The sequence below is a fragment of the Xiphophorus hellerii genome, chromosome 8 (genome assembly GCF_003331165.1).
Source record: "Xiphophorus hellerii strain 12219 chromosome 8, Xiphophorus_hellerii-4.1, whole genome shotgun sequence".
Taxonomy (NCBI): Eukaryota; Metazoa; Chordata; class Actinopteri; order Cyprinodontiformes; family Poeciliidae; genus Xiphophorus; species Xiphophorus hellerii.
This window is the reverse complement of record NC_045679.1, coordinates 3289190-3310987: the sequence shown is the minus strand read 5'-3', so window position 1 is coordinate 3310987 and position 21798 is coordinate 3289190. Positions and strand designations below refer to the sequence as shown.

General features: G+C 38.7%; 1 protein-coding gene across 1 annotated transcript in view; it reads left to right on the top strand.

The window, feature by feature from the left end:
• Nucleotides 1-3210: 3210 nt before the first annotated feature.
• LOC116724476 (NACHT, LRR and PYD domains-containing protein 12-like) overlaps nucleotides 3211-21798 on the top strand; it is a 33323-nt gene continuing 14735 nt past the window's right edge. The window contains exons 1-5 of the mRNA XM_032570196.1: nucleotides 3211-3247; nucleotides 4189-4651; nucleotides 4794-6585; nucleotides 7041-7214; nucleotides 7695-7868. Of these exons, the coding sequence (XP_032426087.1) occupies nucleotides 4276-4651; nucleotides 4794-6585; nucleotides 7041-7214; nucleotides 7695-7868 (2516 nt within the window). The 5' untranslated portion in view covers nucleotides 3211-3247; nucleotides 4189-4275. The remainder of the gene's footprint in view (nucleotides 3248-4188; nucleotides 4652-4793; nucleotides 6586-7040; nucleotides 7215-7694; nucleotides 7869-21798) is intronic.

Below are 21798 nucleotides of genomic sequence, written 5' to 3'. Positions count from 1 at the left end.
GTCCTCTGGGAGCAGCCATCTTGTTTAAGAATGACTTTGTGTGACAGATATTCACCATGATTGGTTTCTCCATAATGTGGCAATAATTACTTTTTTTATTGGTTTTGTGTAACCATGTAAACAACTTATTGTCTTACAGGATAAAATTAGTTAAATTAGCTAACTTAAAATTCAGCTTACACCTTCTTTTAGTGTTGTAGTTTGGCCGCCATCCAGCAGAGTTTGCCTCTGGTCATTCTGAGGTGGAGCCATTGATACAAGATTGCGGTGGTATCTCCGAAGAGGAATGAGGAACGGTCAAATCCATAAATACGGCCCAGTTTGGGGTCTCCATTTGTGGATTGTTTGGAAAATTGAGAGCATCAATTTACTAGACTGAACTGGAGATTGATGAAACAATGGGGGGAGTTTTCTAATTTGCATTTTTGTACCATAAAGGGATTGGAAACCAAATCTGGAAAGAGTTTTACTGGAAAGTAAAAACTAGATTTAATAGAACTCCATTAAAAACTTTCATTTCCAGGATTCCAACCACAGATAGATGTTGGAGGAATTTGTGGAATGGTCGGTCATCACACACGTCTTCTGGGACTGACCACAAATAAAGACCTTCTGGGAGGAAATGAAACAGGAGATTGAGGACATTCTAAGGACAGATCTCCTCATGGAGCCTCTTCTATTTCTGCTGGACATAAACACCAAGGATTTACTCACTAAAGATCAATGTTACATATTGTTGCACCTTCTGCTACTAGTAGCAAGAAAGACAATTACACTAAACTGGATTAAATCCTGTTCACCAACTGTTGCTGAGTGGAGAAAAACTGGAACATGACAACATGATGGAGCGTCTGACTGAACAACTAGACATGAAAATAGATCATTAAATATGTAGTTTTGAAAATAAATATTGGATTTGAAAATTAAATGTTTAGTTTGGAAAATGAATTTTAGTTTTGCAAAATAAATACTGATTTTGAAGCTAAATATTTAGCTAAATTTTTATTTCCAAAGATTTTGTTTTCAATGTAAATATTTAGCTTGTGAATTAAATATTTAGTGTAGAATGAACATATACAGTAGATGACATGGTGAAAATATTTGTTTGAATAATGCATTTTGCAACATGATAAATAAACTAAAATACTGTTCTTCATTTTTTGTTCCTATCAATCATCACTACAGTCATGATCAAAAGTAAGTACACCCTCATTTTTATCAGAACTTCTCTCCTTCCTCATGAAGTTTTATCAACCTGCCACTGATTTCACCTCAGAGCTTCTAGTACTTCCTGGTTCTGTTGCTCTGAAGGAAAAAAGTACAAACCAGGTGGACTGTGACGTCATCAGTTATGCAACACATCCGTCACATTTACTTTCGGTTTGAATTTACCTGTTCAGGTGCGGCTCCAGTCTGTTGGGTCTCAGCTTTTTGAAATTTTCTTCTTTAACTCTTTGGATCGTTTGAACAAACTGTAAGTTTGATTTGTTTATTTCTTGAATTTTTCATCACTTTAACTTTTTCCTGATTGTTTCTAATCTCTGACGTTTGGAGAAAAGTTTCATTTCTGATTTCAGCTGAAACTTTAATATCTCTGCTGTTTGAAGGCTAATCTACAGGATTATTAGATTATTGATGAACTGGAATCAAACAACATGATGAACAGCTGATCTTTCACTGTTTTCTTCTCCGAACTGATTCATGTTTTTATTTCCTGGTACCGAACTCTAGTCTCCAACATTAACGTCAGCAACAGTGTCCTGTTGCTTCCTTTCAAAAATAAAATGTTATTGTTAAAATGGGTTTGATTCAGTCAGATTATTAAATAGTTAATCTTTGATGGAACAGATAATCCACTTGTAGAAATTAATAATTGTGAACTAAAATACTTCCTGTTGTTCAGGTTGAATCAGTGAATGTAGATGTTGCTCCATGTCTCCATCTAGTGGACTGATAGTAGAAGTGCAGCAGCTGATGGCAGCTTCCTCTGCCTCTCTGCTGTCTGACTGGATTCACCTGATACTTATATGACATTTCAGACATTTAAACCCACAACTATAGTTTTAAAACATAAAAAATACAATTAAAATAAATATTAATTATTTACACTTCTGTTAAATCCAAAGTCAGCCAACAGTAAGTGGATCTAAAAAATGATGTAATACTGATCACATTTAGAGCTGGCCCATGGTATAAATGAACTAAGCAATTGCTTAACGCCAAAGACTTCAGGGGCCCATAAATGCTAACATTTTAACACCGACCACAAATATGGAAATGTAACTTTTGTTTATTAAGAATTTCTAAGCTGTTAAATTTGATTTAATGGATTCAGCAGAGATACATTAAAAGATGACAAATTGTTTAACATTTAAATTTAAGATTTTATTGACCTGGAAAGTTTACTTTTTAAAAGTCCAAAGAACAATCTTCATAGTTAGATTGTTTTGTTACCATGGCTATAATCTGGTGCTGTTAGGTTAATTGGTGCCAGCTTCATGCCTTGTTCATTGCATCAACTATAAACTAATCTTTCAGGAGGTATTCTGACCTGACAATGAAATACTGACCACAGCAAAAGCACTTGCTGTCTGTCTGGCTTATTAAAATTATTATTTAAAAAAAATAAATAAAAACAAAAACAAGCCATACTAAGCCTGGCTAAGGCACCAACCCAACAGGCTCATATTACACTAGGAAAAACCCTGGATACTGATATGAAGCAGAGAAGAAGAGCCAATCAGAGGAGGAGCAGCTGATCTTTTTCCAGCTCTAATGATGTAAAGGATTATCAGAGTTGATGTGCAGATGAATGATGTGTGTTTCCTCTGCAGGTGAAGGTAGAAAGTGTGTATGAGAAAGTGTGCTGATGTGAATTCAGCAGCATGGATCAGTGTGAGGACAGAGAGGAGGGAGTCCCTCCCTCTAAAACCACTCTGTGTGGGGAAGATGAGAGCCAGAGCAAAGGTCAGAGGTGAGGTCACCATCTCTAACTGTCCACAGCCCTTTTCACGCAGCGTTCACTATATCAGGCCAGAACAGACGTGGTGATGAAGCTGCTGCTGCTCCTCTTTGCTGATTCATCCAGAAAGAACAGATTAAGTTTTAATCATCATGTTTCTGTCAGGATCCATCAGAGACTCAAACCAGAAGCAGAACCAGAACCCAGCTGTGTGTCCTTTAAGAGCGACAGGTCAAGGGATGAGATCATTAACTTTAAATCTCCTGGAACTCCACAATCAGAGAGGTGAGCTGATTCTAATTGCTGTAAGTGTGGAAACTGAACCAGTATGAACTCAGATGTTCCATCCCTCCCTCCTTCAATCCCTCCCTCCCCTAGTATGTCATTTCCTTTAACCTTAGCTTTGCATGCATGTACTCTATGTGTGTGCATTTATGTATATACAAGCATGAAAATAGCTAAAAGAGATACAGGAAAACACAGAATTATTTATTCTCAACAAGATTTCCAGGATACATTTTAAAAATTCTCATTATAACACCCAGGAGAGGACCGCACATGGACACACACCCACATATTTCGTTTTTTTCCCCTCCAGAGGGTCTTTGAGGGTTCTATTGTCCCTTATTTGACAGTAGGCTGACAAGAAAGGGGCCAGGAGAGGGGGGAAGACATGCGGCCGGGAATCGAACCTGCGACGGCCACGTCAAGGACTTGAGGCCTCCAAATGTGGGTCGCGCTATCCCCTACGCCACCACAGCATGCCCCACACCCACATATTTCAATAAATAAATCAATCAATCAATTTAATTTATAAAGCACCCTTCATATTAAAAGCAGCTCAAAGTGCTCAGTCCTCCTTCAGGTCCACATCATCTCAGATCTAATCATCAGAAACTGTTGGATGTCCCACACTGTCCTGAAGATCTGTGTGGACAGAGCCTTCACTTCTACTGTCCCCAAGCTCTGGGACACTGTCTCCACAGCATCAGATCTGCTGACATTGTGAACTGTTTGAAGTGCAACATCATCTTTTTTTACATATACTGAGTGATTCTGGTGTTACTGTAATTCATCTTCCTCTTTCTAACTCCTTTGTATTGTGTTCATGTGATGCTCTGTTGTTCTGCTTCAAGTATTTTTAGAGTGAAACTCTTGGTGATTTCCTCTGTGAATACTCCTGGATGAATATTTTCTGACTTCCTAATTGTTCCTGGTTCCTCCAGAGTGGACCAGCAGAGCTCAGCGGTTCCCAGTGGTCTGTCTGTCCAGCAGCATCAAACACAGCTGGACTCCATATTTATGGTCTGTAAATGTACAACTACTTTTCTATGGGTTCTGTTCAGATTCATCTCCATGCTGGACTTTGTAAATTAGAGGACTGTCAGTCTGTCCAACATCCATTTGGTGTTTGGCTCCATGATTTTAGTCTCATGTGTCCTTCACCTATTATTCTGTTCCAGCTGCTGGAGGACAACATTGTCACTTTTGTGAAGAATGAGCTGAAGAAGATCCAGGAGGTTCTGAGTCCAGATTACCCAGAATGCTCAGAGAGTCAGAGAGATGATGAGGTGTTGGAAGGTGAGGAAGAAGAGCAGACAAAGAGTAGCAGACAGGCACTGATGAACATCACACTGAACTTCCTGAGGAGGTTGAAGCAGGAGGAGCTGGCTGACCGTCTGCAGAGCAGTAAGAAGATTTCTACTAAGATTTAACCTGATGGATAAATCAGACATTTACTGATGTCTGAAGAGATGGGATCACATTTATTCAAGCCTCTTCAGAATATAATTTTGATTTGTTCCTGATTTTACTTTTTATGTTTATTTAGATCATCTTGCTGCTGTTTGTCAACATCAACTTAAATCTGGTCAGAAGAAAAAGTTTCAGTCTGTGTTTGAGGGGATTGCTAAAGCAGGAAGTCCAACCCTTCTGAACCAGATCTACACAGAGCTCTACATCACAGAGGGAGGGACTGGAGAGGTCAATGATGAACATGAGGTCAGACAGATTGAAACAGCAGCCAGGAAACCACACAGACCAGAAACAATAATCAGACAAGAAGACATCTTTAAAGTCCCACCTGGAAGAGATCAACCAATCAGAACAGTGATGACAAAGGGAGTGGCTGGCATTGGGAAAACAGTCTTAACACAGAAGTTCACTCTGGACTGGGCTGAAGGTAAAACACACCAGAACATCCAGTTCATATTTCCATTCACCTTCAGAGAGCTGAATGTGCTGAAGGAGAAAAAGTTCAACTTGGTGGAACTTGTTCATCACTTCTTTAGTGAAACCAAAGAAATCTGCAGCTTTGAACACTTCCAGGTTCTGTTCATCTTTGATGGCCTGGATGAGAGTCGACTTCCTCTGGACTTCCACAACAAGGAGATCCTGACTGATGTTACAGAGTCCACCTCAGTGGACGTTGTGCTGACAAACCTCATCAGGGGGAAACTGCTTCCCTCTGCTCTCCTCTGGATAACCACACGACCTGCAGCAGCCAATCAGATTCCTCCTCAGTGTGTTGACATGGTAACAGAGGTCAGAGGGTTCAATGACCCACAGAAGGAGGAGTACTTCAGGAAGAGATTCAGAAATGAGGAGCAGGCCAGCATGATAATCTCCCACATAAAGAGATCACGAAGCCTCCACATCATGTGCCACATCCCAGTCTTCTGCTGGATCACTGCTACAGTTCTGGAGGATGTGTTGGAGACCAGAGAGGGAGGAGAGCTTCCCAGAACCCTGACTGAGATGTACATCCACTTCCTGGTGGTTCAGACCAAAGTGAAGAAGGTCAAGTATGATGGAGGAGCTGAAACAGATCCACACTGGAGTCCAGAGAGCAGGAAGATGATTGAGTCTCTGGGAAAACTGGCTTTTGATCAGCTGCAGAAAGGAAACCTGATCTTCTATGAATCAGACCTGACAGAGTGTGGCATTAATATCAGAACAGCCTCAGTGTACTCAGGAGTGTTCACACAGATCTTTAAAGAGGAGAGAGGTCTGTACCAGGACAAGGTGTTCTGCTTCATCCATCTCAGTGTTCAGGAGTTTCTGGCTGCTCTTTATGTTCATCTGACCTTCATCAACTCTGGGGTCAACCTGATTGATGAAGTGCAAACATCTAAAAATTCTTTATTAATTAATAAATCTAAACTAAAGGTTCTCCATCAGAGAGCTGTTGACCAGGCCTTACAGAGTCCAAATGGACACCTGGACTTGTTCCTCCGCTTCCTCCTGGGACTTTCACTACAGACCAATCAGAGACTCTTACTTGGTCTACTGACGGAGATGCGAAGTCGTTCACAGACCAATCAGGAAACAGTTCAGTACATCAAGGAGAAGATAAGTGAGAATGTGTCTGCAGAGAAAAGCATCAATCTGTTCCACTGTCTGAATGAACTGAATGATCGTTCTCTAGTTAAAGAGATCCAACAGTCTCTGAGTTCAGGAAGTCTCTCCACAGATAAACTGTCTCCTGCTCAGTGGTCAGCTCTGGGTTTCATCTTAGTGTCATCAGGAAAAGATCTGAATGTGTTTGATCTGAAGAAATACTCTGCTTCAGAGGAGGTTCTACTGAGGCTGCTGCCAGTGGTTAAAGCCTCCAACAAAGCTCTGTAAGGACACAGATTGTTACTGCATTTATTTTTGATAAAAATCTGTCAATGATTAGATAAATATTGAGTCATGTTTTATCAGTTTGTTTACTCGTGCATTGTCTCCTCAATGTTGGCCACTAGCAGATGATGAGTAAAAGAGAGACCTGCTATCATAGGTGACTATTCATAATGTTACATGTTGAAGGAGCAGAAATAACTTTTTTCTATTGAAGCTGACAATGGATTAATGCAGTTCATTATAGAAATTGTTTCTCTTGCCAGCCTCTTTACTGGCCGCTGTATTGCAGTCTTTCAAGGCTGGAGGCCCAACTATAGAATAAACCAGTTCACAAAACATGTATCATAAAGATGTGGAAAATATGATAATTATTTTCAAACAAAGAATATTGTTGACTGGAAGGAAAAGCAGAAATTTTGAAGAATTATTAATATTTTCCTCTGTATCTCCTCAGACTGAGTGGCTGTAACCTCTCAGAGAGAAGCTGTGAAGCTCTGTCCTCAGTTCTCAGCTCCCAGTCATCCAGTCTCAGAGAACTGGACCTGAGTAACAACAACCTGCAGGATTCAGGAGTGAAGCTTCTCTCTGCTGGACTGAAGGGTCCAAACTGCAACCTGGAAACTCTCAGGTAAAATGTTCTCAATGCTGGTGAAACCAGATTTCTGTTGTAGTTATTATTTGTTATAATAATAGATGTCTGACTGTGACATGGTTAACCATGCTAAATCTCAACACATAATATTGGCAAATTTTCATTTAATCCAGGCTGAAAGAACCACAAAGAGAGTTATTAAGAAAAGTGGAGATCAAGCTTCGACTGATGGTGTAACTCTGGTACTTGACAGATTGTTGCATCCTAGTTGAACAAAGGATCATTATTGCAGATCTTTTCAACCAGCGCTTGTCAAACTTTCTCAACCATCGTGCAGAAAATGATGATTTTCATTACCTACAAAAGGAAATACAGTTTTATTAATATTTCATATTATTAATAGGTTAAGCACCAGTTTGTTGTGTGTTTTCCTCTCATGAAAGTGACCAGTTCAGACCTTGGGTTCTATCTCAATGTTCTCATATTCTCATCATGTGATGAATTGTGTGTTTGCAGCTTATCAGGCTGTTTGGTCTCAGAGGAAGGCTGTGCTTCTCTGGCCTCAGCTCTGACCTCCAACCCCTCCCATCTGAAAGAGTTGGACCTGAGCTACAATCATCCAGGAGACTCAGGAGTGAAGCTGCTGTTGGCTGGACTGAAGGATCCACACTGGAGACTGGAAGCTCTCAGGTATGGAGGAACCTGCTGCAGGAGCAGAGAAGGTCTGATAGAGGAGGAAGAGGGAGAAATGTCTTTAGTCAGTCTGCTGGAAAACATTTAGTTTGAAGCTAAATATTTAATTTGATAATTAAATATTTGGTTTACATCCATGTCATTTACATTGATAACATTTTGAACCCCCTTTTGTCTCTCATGACACTTTAAAAACTCAAATTATCTCTGGTAATTTTGGTTGTGTAACTTTTCAAACAGCCACCCATTTAAACTATAAGAGTCTGTCACATGGTGCTGTATGAACCTGGGAAACCAACCCATCTACTGGTAGTCAGAGCAGCAGGGGGGCAAATATAGCTCCAGGAGATTGGAGAGAGAAAATCAGTTTGAAACTGTTTCCTATCAGAGTTCAGTTTGTTTCTATGTCTTCACAAACCAGGAGCATCATGGGCTGGGCGGGGCTTCCACTGATGGATCTACTGAGAAAATACAAGAAGCTGATTGGCTGATGGACAAGAAGTTAAATATATGACGAGAAATGTTATCTTAAAGCAGATATTATTTGTACTGAAACAAATGTAGATTTTAAAATATGTTGAAATGTTTCAGAGACAGAATGAAAGGAACATGAAAATGAGCAACATCTAGAAAAGATTATTTATGTTTAGAGAATCAGGTAGAGGAACTGATCTAGAATATGTAGCTATAGACTCAATAATAAATGAGCTGAAATGAACTAGAGATACTAATTATGAAAGTTAGATTGGAATCAGTTAATCCAGATTAAAGGTCTAGATAATCCCAATGCAGAATACAATGGGATGAAAACAGAAAACAAAGTGAGTGAACAAGTGAGTGAACAAATAGCAAAAGAATACTTTGAGGGTACAAACTGATGATGTTTGGATGGTTTAAGAGAGACAAGATCAGATGTTGATCCAGGAAATTGATCAATCCTTAATTTAACTCTAGTGTCCAGGAAGATTTCAGCTGATTGTGAAATGAGATTTATTATCTGGAGGCAGAAATCATTAACCAGTTTTCTGGAATATTCTCCTGACTAAGAACAGCTCACAAGGAAAATTAAAGAGTGGAGGGTCTTTAATGGAGAAAAATAGGAACTCAGAATATATTAATGAAAATATTCAGATTCATCTTCAAACTGTCACATCATTCATCAGAGAGTCGGAGGAGTTCAGCAGTTAGATTTCCATGATGATCTACGGAGGATAGAAAGAACTTTAAAACAATGTTGGATGGAGCTCCTGACCAATCAGCCCCAAGAAGCAAAGATGAGAAGAAAAGGAGCTTCATGATGGTCAGATGGATGTTTAAAAGTTCTCAGATAGAGAAATAACTAACTCTGGATTTTAAGCAAAACTCACAAATTTGATAAAGTTGAGTTAAAATATAAAACACATGAAGCAGCATCTAGAAAAACAAACATTCATAAGGAAAAAATGGAAATTTAATAGTATAGTAGTTCTATCTATTTGCTATTTTGACCTCCACCAGGAAATGACATCTGGAAAATAATCAACAGTATAAATGGAATCAGGAAAGAAAGTAAATCCCTTGATTTCCTGAAGGAGGGAAGAAATCCAGTGAACAATGAGGAAAAAGTAGAAATGAGAGCAGAAACTTGTTCAGATCCAAAGTTCTGATAAATTTACTGAGAAAGATAAAAAAGACAAGATCAGCTCATCCAGAACTTCTGCAATGGAGGGAGGATTACTTTTACAACCCATTACTGCTGGATTCAGGATGCTGCTTGTTCTTCTTGGTCTCATTGTAAATGTGTGCAGCAGCGCCACCTGGTGGTGTTGGTTGGTAGAGGAAGTGCTGAAAGGTTGGAGGTGTTTGTCAGAGGTGTGTGATGATGGAAGCCTCTCCCTGGTTTGTGAGTCTGAGCTCAGAGATCAAATCTTTGATTCTTGTTGAACTCTTTGTTGAATGTGATGCAGCTTCTCCTTTTTAATGTTTGTATTTCTGGATATTACAGTGAGGCCACAGCAGGTTTTCAGCAGCAGGGCTGTTTAGTGTTTCATTCCTTCATCTGTGTGTGGGAGTGTGGATGGAACAGGTATGCAGGTGTTGTGTCAGAGTTTAGATTGATTGTATTTTAATGCTGATTATTAAATCAGGTTGAGCTTCCAGAAATGTTTCCTTAGTTTCCTGATGTCCTTTTAGGCTTCAGTGAGTTTCTTCAGGTTGTTACTGAGGGATTTCCTTTCTCCTCTCTGTTGGAGCTTTTCCTGTGTTTGGAGAAATGAGTTGTGCTGCAGCAGCACCAACTGTCCTTCCTACATCCACTGCAGTTTGCAATCCAAATGTTGGACTGTTCCTATCTCAGTGAAGGACAATGTGTGTCTGAGAGACATGTAATGTCCATGTTTGCTGCTGAAAGAGACTGATGGTCTGACCCCCCTCCTCCTTTCAGGGTGGAGCCTGCTGGAGTCCCATTCTTGACACCAGGTCTGAGGAAGTGTAAGTGTGTTTTTCATCTGATTCATGACAACAAAGCAGCTCACATTCAACCATCTTCAAACTGTCACATCACTCATTCAGGAGTCATCATCAAAGTGTCAATAAATGATCAATAACTGCAGCTGGATTGTGGTTGTTCTCTCCATCAGATTCCTGTCAACTCACCATCGACACAAACACAGTGAGCAGAAACCTGAAACTGTCTGAAGACAACAGGAAGGTGACATTTGTGGAGGAGCTCCAGTCATATCCTGATCATCCAGACAGATTTTATGATCCTCAGCTGCTGTGTAGAACTGGTCTGACTGGTCGCTGTTACTGGGAGGTCGAGTGGAGAGGAGATGTTAATATATCAGTGAGTTACAGAAGAATCAGGAGGAAAGGAGACAGTGGAGACTGTGTGTTTGGATATAATGATCATTCCTGGAGTCTGAACTGCTCTGATCATGATGGTTACTCTGTCAGTCACAATAACATAGAAACTCGTCTCTCTTCCTCCTCTGTCTCTAACAGAGTAGCAGTGTATGTGGACTGTCCTGCTGGCATTCTGTCCTTCTACAGAGTTTCCTCTGACTCACTGATCCTCCTCCACACCTTCAACACCACATTCACTGAACCTCTGATTCCGGGATTTGGGTTCTGGACCAGTTCTTGTTCCTCAGTGTTTCTGTGCTGAGTTGAGTCTAAAGAGTCTAAAGATTTTCCTCCTGTCAGAGAAACTCTCTCACTGTTGAACAAATAGTTCAGTCTCTACAATCTATTTCTTGGTGAAACAATTCTGATTGAGTCCTTGGAAACTTTTTCTTTTCTTCCTATCCTTTACAGAAGGAAGCTGGAATTATTCCAGGATTATTCCAGGATTATTCCAGGATCCTCATGTTTTCCTGTCTGTTTCCAGTCAAAGCTTCACACTAAATATCAAGATGTTGTTTCTCTTATTTTTTCCTTTCATTCATCAGATTTCATTGAAATGTTAATCAGTTTTTCTCAATCACTGATCATTTTCTGTTTCTTCGGCTCCTATTTTTCTAAACACATCAGATTTGAATATTAAATCTTCCTTTTGTACATTTGGATGGTCCAGACCATCCATCAGATTGTTTCCCTCAGTTATCCAGGTTTCTGAAATTGCTACCACACTAAATTTCTCATAAAATTTTCCAAGGTAGCTTTTTATCTGAGAAAAGTTGCTATGAATACTCCTGCTATTAAAATGAAATATTGAAAAGCCTCCTGACCCCACATTGATACTGTTTTCAGAATAATATTCACAATGCTGTATGGTATTATGACTTAAATTGGTCTCTGGGTCTATATCAGTTTCTATATCATAAAATTTATGATCCGTATGAGCAAAACATTTTAAATTAAATTCTTTGACTCATGACTAAATGGTATATTCTTCACTCCCATCAGTATGTTCAAAAACAAAAGAAAAAACAAAAACAAAACAGAAATACAAGACAACAAAGCATAGAAAACTGCAACCCCAGCAGTACCAAGTTAATATTGTTCTGTTCACCTATATTTCTCCAACTCAACAACATTTTTAATGGTTAGAACCTCAGCTTGCTCAGGAGAACCATTAAGTTTATCAGTGTCTTACAATTCCTAGTCCATGTTGCCTGTATTGTTTTCTCCTTCTTCAATATCCTAGCTTGGCAAGCAATCTCTGCATTCTTTGTGAGATGTTCATTCACAAACACATCTGTTCCCTTTAGGTTTTTTTTAAACAACTTTTAGCAGTTCAGTTTTGTGTTTTGTACTCACGAATTGAAGGATGATATTTAGTTTCTTTTTTTCTTTTATCCAAATTTGTATTTGGTGTTTGAGGCATTGTATAACAAGCAGCAATAGTTTTACTGTCCAGCAAAATCCCTATACTGCTGAAGAACTTGATAACTTGCTGCTCAAGAGAAAGTAGTTCATCTGGTGGTGCATCTTCCCCATTATTGTCTTCTGAATTTGTCCTTGCATATGTGCGAAGTGTTGTTTTGAGTCCAGATATCACCATGTCCTCCTTTCTTGCAAACTGTTCCAAGTCCTCCACTCTTTTTTCCAACTCTTCTATCTTCTCATCCTTTCTTTGATGATTGCTTTCAGTTGTTTCTCCAATCAAATGCGTAATCCATGTTTTTCTGTTTGTTTCCAGTCAAAGCTTCACACTGAATATCAAGATGTTCTTTCTCTGATTTTTTCCTTTCATTCATCAGATTTCATTGAAATGTTGAAAAGTTTTTCTTAATCACTGATCATTTTCTGTTTTTAATATTAATATTAATCTTATTAAATATTAATTAATATTAAATCTTCCTTTTGTAAATTTGCTGCAGTTTTTCTTCATGTGTTTTAAATAAAAACATTTCTCTTCTGCATTTGGTTCATTTGCTGCTCATTCTGTTCTTGTTCAAATTTAAATATTTGTATTAAAAAGATTTTTTCATCAACTCTGCCTTTCAGAAAGTCCTGATTTAAAGTAAATCATTTACATCCCATGAAGGTCAGAGGTCAATGCTTTGAAGCATAAAGTGGGAAAATCTTCATATTTTCTATTTCATTCAGAACTTCTACCTGAAACTCAGAACCTGCAGAACATTTTTCTCTTTGGAGGAAAAATCCCAGGAACTGGAAGATCAGAGCAGAATGAAAACTGGAGATCAGTGTTGGACAGAAAAGGTCTGATCGCTGCATCTCTGCTATATTTTAAATTTACATTTGATAACAAAACTGAATCTAATTTTATCTGCTGCTGACTGCAGGCTGCACCTGAGCAGCTAATGCAGGTTCTACTCTTAAGTCTCTGGTCAAAACAGAGTCTTTCAACATATAAAGACTTGATAAGATGGTTGATGGAGCAGCATCAACGTCTGAACCAAAAATGGCTGATAAAAAAATCGAGGATTGACAATGACGGAAGAATGGAGGCATAACAGAAAAATAAGTACCGTTGATTTTGAATGCTGTTGACGTTTAATAACGTGAAAAAACTACATGTTTTATATTAATTCAATATGTATTTAATACTTTTTACACAAAATGTAAGTACACATTTAATGTGTTTCTTTTTCTAAAATCAACATATGAAATATTTAGCCCTACATTTTATGTAAAGATGTTTAGCTCTCTTGATACAAGAGAAACTTATTTTTAAGAAAGTTGCCACTTATCAGTTAATCATTATTAATTCCTAAGACCAATCATCTTTAGATTATTGCAATTAAACTTGTGTCCCAGTTTTATGTACTATAAAAATGTTAAATAAATTATTGGTTTTCACTAGCTATACCCAATAATCACCAAATAAATATAACAAATTCTAAAAAATACCAGTCTCTTATTGTGTAATTCCTCTGAAAATAAGAGTTTTGTTTCTTAAATTACCAAATTAAATTCAGTTTCTTGTTGATTTTATAAAGATATTCTTTAAAATAATTTCAAACAGTTTCAAATTTAACAATTAAGTAATAACATTAATCCTACATTTTAAATTTTTCATTTCCATTAAACAATTAATTATTTTACCTCCAAAAAACAAATTTTTAGTTTATTCCTTGACATTTTTTTTATTGTCCCCCAATAATTAAATAAATTTTACTGACAAAGATGCAAAAGTTACAAACCAGAATCTACTTCTACTAGTAATCAGAAATAAAAGGTGTAATAAATCTAATTCAATTAATCTATAAGATGATAGATGTTACCATGGTGTAGCCTTTTTGAAAAAAAAACTGATCCAAGATGGCGGCCATTTTTCAAGAGGATCATCAAGAACAATTTATTTTTGCAATAAATTTATCAATTTATCATATAAACACTTTTGGTTTAAAATCATAGCTAATTGGACTTATAGAAATTATATTTAGTGATAGTTTTTATTTTTTTCAGAATTGCCACCATAGTTGTCATGGAAAATTAAGTTTGTGTGCTAAAATTGCCAATTAGATTAATGTGTTTGGTGTCGGTTTACAGCCTACAGAATCTGCAGCTTTGAACACTTCCAGGTTCTGTTCATCTTTGATGGCCTGGAAGAGAGTCGACTTTGACTGGACTTCCACAACAAGGAGATCCTGACTGATGCTACAGAGTCCACCTCAATGGATGTTCTGCTGACAAACCTCATCAGAGGGAAATTGCTTCCCTCTGCTCTCCTCTGGATAACCACAAGACCTGCAGCAGCCAATCAGATCCCTCCTCAGTGTGTTGGCATGGTGACAGAGGTCAGAGGGTTCAATGATGCACAGAAGGAGTACTTTGTAGAGGAATATAATTATATTAATAGTTAAAAATTATGTTGTTTGGCTGGTTCACACTAAGTTATGTTTTAACCTAAAATAAACATACTGTGTCAAATGGACTGGGTCAATCTGACCTAGAAGTCATGAAGGAATTCAGATTTAGAGAGATATGGAATAACAATCACTAAAGAGAGGAAATATGTTAGTTTTAAGCTGCTGTGCAAGAAAGTTCTGGCACCTGACTTTTCCCTGCTTTCCTGTAAAGGAACCGGGCCGGAGCCCAAGACTTGCGAAATAACCTCTGTTTGTACAGATATGGAACAAACAACTTGTCTAATAGTTCTTCTGATGGAGCAGATTTGATTTCAGGTGGTCAACTCCTAATTCTTGTAGCTTCCAAATACACATCCAGTGTAAAACAGAGCCAGAAGTGCTACGCCAATGAAGGGCAGTAGCACCATTGGTCGAAGCTTCCCAAAACACACCAGTAGAGCTGGGACTCTATAAAAAACTGATGTCAGAAGCAGAAGTCAAGAGATTTTGGATTTTTGTAACAATGTAAATATGGCATTTTGGTTCCACAGATGTGCATTAAATCTCTTCCCATTTTTGGCTATGAGCAGAAGGAATATGAGTCCTGTGTATCATTTCTTAATTAGAATAGAATAGAATAGAAGTACTTCATCCCAGCAGGGAAATTACTTCGCAGTTACAGCATAGAGACAAGACAAGACAAGAGACAAGACACAATAACAATGTCCGGGTGTTGAGTCTGGAGTTTGGCTCTGGTAGAGCTGATGACGTCACAGGCCACCACTGCATCAGCTGATGGGGGAATGTAAACAGCAATCAAAATGGCGGACGTAAACTCCCTCGGTAAATAACATGGCCGCATTCCCACAGCCAGAAGTTCAGTATCTGGGCTACAAATCTGTTCCTTCACGTTAACATGACCAGGATTACACCACCTCTCACTCACATAAAGTGCAATCCCGCCGCCCCTCTTCTTCCAACTCTTGGAAAAGTCCCTGTCCCCGCACACCAAGGAAAATCCAGGAACCTCCACGCTGTATTCCGGAATAAGCGAGTGCAGCCAGGTTTCCGTGAAGCAGAAGATACTGCACTCCCAGTACTCCTTCTGGGTCCTAACCAGCGCCGTGAGTTCGTCTGTCCTATTTCCCAAAGACCTCACGTTCCCCACAATAATCGCCGGTACCGCTGGTTTGTGCCGTCTCTTCTTCTACCTCCGTTTAACTCCAGCCCCGCAGCCCCGTCGTCTCCTCCGTAACTCCTCCGGGACCACAGGCCCGTCTCCGGGCAGCAGCAGAGGCTTACACAGCGCAATCAGCTGTTCACGCGAGCAAACAATGCTGCTACTCCGCTCGGCGAGGTTCTCCGCAACCAAGAGTATAAAAAGTAGCAGAAGAACGCGGAGAACATCGACAGAACCACATCCAGCCATTGTGGAAAGCCCAACTGATGATCCATGGGTTCTTCAAGCACGGATCCTTAATCGGTTACAGCAAATATACACAGACAAACACACACGACAGGATTTGCTTCTGCAGGCAGCCAGCTGCGCCGGCACCATCTTGACGATATAATTATATATATTCCATGCATTTAGGCACCTTTAAATTCCTCCATACCACATTATCTTGCCCTTTTACATACCGTATGTCCAAAAAAAAGGACTGCAAAAAGAGCAACCAATGAACCAGGTTAGGACATTTTAGCGTCGTCAAAAATGTAATCGGATTATGATCCGTGTACACAACAGCAGGACCACAACTGAGGTACAAATCAAAGTGCTGCAAAGCCAAGATTAAAGCAAATGTTTCCTTTTCAATCACAGAAAAATTTCGTTGATATTTTTTTTAATGTAACTGACTGGCTTGCAATTGCCCTGTTCATTCAATTGTGTCAAAACTGCACATTCACCCACATTGCTGGCATGAACATGGAGCTGAAAAGAACAATTCAGGCATGGCACAGCCAAAACAGGAGCACAGCAGATGAGCTGTTTCACCTGCTCAAATGCATGCTGACAAGAAGGAGACTAGTCAAACTTAGCATCCCTAGACAGCAAACTGGTTAACTTCTACATTACGCACTCCACTAGGATGGCAAAAATTGTCGCTTCACTCAGTGTCCCCCTGAAACCATTCCCTGTTGGAAACTGGGATTTGTGGGTTAAAAAGTGGTCATCTGCAAGCACCATGGCTGCAGCTGCAGCCTGAGCCTTCTGCTCACAAGTAGCAACAACCTCAGGAAGTGAGTTTTTAAGTTGCTCCAAAATGAGTTCACACAGCTGCTCAAAAGTTTTAACACTTGCCTCTGCGCACCAGAGCCCAGTCCAGAGTGTAAAATGGATCTTAAAATCTCAGGCAAATTCCAAATGACTGCCCAGGTTTTCCTACAATTCCTAAATCTTTGCCGATATGCCTCAGCCACCAACTCACACGTTTTTAAAACATATGAGTCACAATTGGTAAGAAACAAAGATTCCCATTAAATTCCATAGGAAATGAATGCGGGTCATTTTGGACCCACTTATGAAAGAATGGGGTAGTAACATAAAAAATGTGATTTCATAAAATTTGTTAAAGGTAAATAAAAAAAATTATTGCATGATTTCAATAATTTTTTTTAGGAAAACATGGAATATGAAGTGATGAAAACTTTTAATTACAAAAATATTGCAAAGAGATGACCTCACCAGGTCCAAAGGGACCCACTTATGCATCAGAGGGTTAAGAACTACAGATTAGGTTGTTTGATTATTTTTGTTTATTTCCTGTTTGTATTTATAGTCTGATCAGTTATTGCAGCAAGAAGCAACCAGCTATTCTGTTCTCTAGGTTAATTCATCCTCATGTAGAAATTCTGAAATATTTTCATCAAAACTTCTCTCTTTCCTTATGAAGACTTTATCAACCCATCTCTGATTTCACTGAAGATCTGCTGCTTCTCTGAAAGAAGAAACTACAAACCAGGTGAGCTGTCACATAATCAGTTATGCAACATTTATCACACCTTGACTTTGAACTGTTGAGTTATTCAGATCAGGTAAAAGTCCAGTTCTGTTCCCTCACATCTCATTTACAGGTGTGGCACCAGTCTGGTTCTGCTGTGGTTCACTTGAGTCTCAGTTTATTGTTCCGATGTTCTTCATCGACGCTTTGGACCGTTTGCACAAACTGTAAGTTTGATTTTTTTCCGACTTGAGCTTCGTCTTCAGGAACTTTTCTGTTGGCTTCTGCTCTCTGATGTTTGGAGAACAGGTTCACTTTTGATTTCAGCTCAAAGTTTAATCTCTCTGCTGTTAGAAGGTTAATCTACATTACTATTACATTATTTATAAACTGGAACCAAAAAAAACATGAACAGCTGATGTTTCTTTATTGCCTTCTCTGAACAAAATGCTATTACTTGTAGTCAAATTCTCGTCTCCACCATTAAAATCAAACACAACAGTTTTATGCAATTTCTTTTCAAGATGGAATTGTATTATGTTTTAAAATGTATTTGGTTCAGTCAATTTATTAAATAGTTAATCTTTGATGCATCAGATAATCCAATTGTAGAGATCAATAATTAACTAAAATACTTCCTGTTGTTCAGGTTGAATCAGTGAATGTAAATGTTGCTTCATGTCTCCATCTAGTGGATTGATAGTAGAAGTGCAGCAGCTGATGGCAGCTTCCTCTGCCTCTCTGCTGTCTGACTGCATTCACCTGACACTGATATGAAGCAGAGAAGAAGAGCCAATCAGAGGAGGAGCAGCTGATCTTTTTCCAGCTCTAATGATGTAAAGGATGATCAGAGTTGATGTGCAGATGAATGATGTGTGTTTCCTCTGCAGGTGAAGGTAGAAAGTGTGTGTGAGCTGATGTGAATTCAGCAGCATGGATCAGTGTGAGGACAGAGAGGAGGGAGTCCCTCCCTCTAAAACCACTCTGTGTGGGGAAGATGAGAGCCAGAGCAAAGGTCAGAGGTGAGGTCACCATCTCTAACTGTCCACAGCCCTTTTCACACAGCGTTCACTATATCAGGCCAGAACAGATGTGGTGATGAAGCTGCTGCTGCTCCTCTTTGCTGATTAAGTTTTAATCATCATGTTTCTGTCAGGATCCATCAGAGACTCAAACCAGAACCAGAACCAGAACCCAGCTGTGTGTCCTTGAAGAGCGACAGGTCAAAGCATGATCCTGTTAATTTTAAATCTCCTGTATCTCCACCATCAGAGAGGTGAGCTGTTTCTTACTACTGTAACTGTAATAATCTTTAAAGCAAAACTCTATACAAAGTTTTAATGAGAGTTTTTCTATCAGGATCCATCAGAGACTCAAACCAGAACCCAGCTGTGTGTCCTTCAGGAGCGACAGGTCAAAGCATGATCCTGTTAACTTTAAATCTCTTGGAACTCCACCACCATCATGGAGGTGAGTTGTTTCTAATTGCTGTAACTGTTCTGTTAATATCTGTCACTGTGGCCATCAGACAATGTCAAGTTCTTTTGGGTTCTGTTGTCATTCAAATATGTTGTAATAATGTTGTAATTCTTTTAATATGTTTTACATTAATGACATTTAAGTCTCCATGGTAACATGTTCCAATAAGAAACATGCTAACAGGGACTTCATTGGACTCCAATGACTCCATTGAAGTTGGACTTCTTTGGAGACCAACTGGATTGTTGGTATTGCAAACATTTATGAAAGTTTTTCCCTGAATAATATAGGCCATGTTAGATCCACACTCTCTAACCAGAAATGCCCAAGCCGGAAGAAAAACAACAAACATAACAAACAGGAATATGTTGTTAATGTGATGCCTCTACTGGGACAACAACTTCAAGTGTGAAAGTAATTCTCCATGATTAGCATTTATGTTTATGTCTGCAAACACTAGGCACTTCTTTTTTATTGTGATTGGCAAAACACTGAGCAAGATGACATTATTGCACCCTTTACTGCGCACTGGAGATCACATACAAGTTGCATATATTTGGAAGTATCAATGACCACGCCAAAAATATCAGATTTAACAAAAAGTCAAAATTGGGTCACTTCAGGCTTCAATGTGAACCTAGCCTATATGAAGCTCTGTCAGGTTCTCCTTGGATGTTCAGAGTGGAAAGGTCTACAGGTTCTTCTAAATGTCAGAGATCAACAGTGAAATCACCAAACTGTTCTCTCAGTCACTTCAAACCAACATGTTTGTCTCAGAAACAGATCTCTTTAATCAAGGCTGAACATTATTCAGGAGGATCAATGGTGAGGAACATGTTGGAGGATTGGACCGGTCCTGACGGGAATCATTTAAATCATCAATGACCTCTCTGATTATATTGTGTCTCACAATTATTTATTTTACAATGAGCCAGATTAAAAATAATCTTTAAAGCAAAACTCTACACGAAGTTTTAATGAATGTTTTTCTATCAGGATACATCAGAGACGCAAACCAGAACCAGAACCCAGCTGTGTGTCCTTCAGGAGTGACAGGTCAAAGCACGATCCCATTAACTTCAAATCTCCTGAAACTCCACCATCATGGAGGTGAGCTGTTCCTAACTCTTGTTACTGTTCTGTCTATATCTGTCATTGTGGCTATGTGACGATACCAAGTTCTCTTGGGTTCTTTTGTCATTCGAACATTAGACTGAATTTTATGTTATCTTCTTTTCAAATGTATTACATTAATGACATTTAAGTCTCGATGGTAACATGTTCCAATAAGGAGCATGCTAGCCTGGACTTCATTGGACTCCAATGAAGGTGGACTTCTTTGGAGACCAACTGTATTGTTGGTACCGTAAAAATTAATGAAAGATCTTCCCTGAATAATATAGGCCAGGTTAGATCCACAGTCTCTGACCAGAGCTTCTCCACATCCATCTTGTTATCAGAAGTCTCAAAAACTAATCTGATTTTTCCCTGAGATCCATTTAACCATCATTAGTGTTGTGATGCTGCCCCCTACTGGTCAGTTATTGACACCATCAGTAACAAATGACTACTAATGTATAACAGGAAACAAAATATTTAACCAGAATCAACTCACTTTTCTACTGTCACCTCTAATATTTAAGACATAAAGAAAAAAGAAAATCAACAAGCAGGACACCTAAATTATTATGTTGACATGACCTTTGAACCACAAACATTTACCTGCAAGTCATTTTGTTTTGCATCAACTTATGTTTTCTAACTAAAACAGAAACATTTATTTAATCCATTAATTAAATTAACACACAAAAAAGAAGAGAGAAGTAAAATTTATTTCTAGGTTGATATTTGGATCGGTCTCTAAATCGGACGACAGACAGATTAATGCCAAAAGAAAAAGTTTTGATGAATCAATTTTTTATTTCAGTTACATATCTGAGGTTTAAACTTCATCCAACTTGATTGATTATCAACCATTTCTACAGTTAATCTAAATAATATATCATGTGGATATGATTTAGCAATGGGAGGAAACAAAAAGTTAGAATTGGGTCACTTCAGGCTGCAGTGTGAACCTAGCCTTACTGACCATCTGGTTCTGAATGAAGCTCCATCAGATCCTCCTTGGATGGTCAGAGTGGAAAGATTCCTGGTTCTTCTTCATGTCAGAGCTCAACACTAAAATCACCAAACATTTCTCTCAGTCATTTCAAACCAACGTGTTTGACTCAGAAACAGATCTTTCTGCTCTTTAAAAAGGCTGAACATTATTCAAGACGATCAATGATGAGGAACATGTTGGAGGATTGGACCGGTCCTGATGGGAATAATTTAAGTCATCAAGTTGATGATCTGTCTGGTTCTATTGTGTCTCACAGTTCTTTATTTTACAATGAATCACATTAAAAATCATCCTTAAAGCAAAACTATACAGAAACTTTATGGTGTTTTCACACCAGATAGTCCAATAGACTCGGTTTGATTGGGGACTAAATATTGTAGCATTTGTTACATTTTCAGAACTGTAGTTCACATTCACACTGCACTGTGTCAAACGACCCAAACTAACTGAAAAATCTGTTCCCCCCATCGCCTGTTGGGGCGCTGCACCATGAACTACTGAAGAAATTGACACAAAACCTCTGAAGAATACCAGCGCAACTTCCTTCTTCACAAAAAGTAAACAAAAACGGAGCGGTGTCAGATTTTAGTGGTTGTAGGATTTCTTGATTGATATACATGACTAGCCTGGACATTTCCTATTAGCCA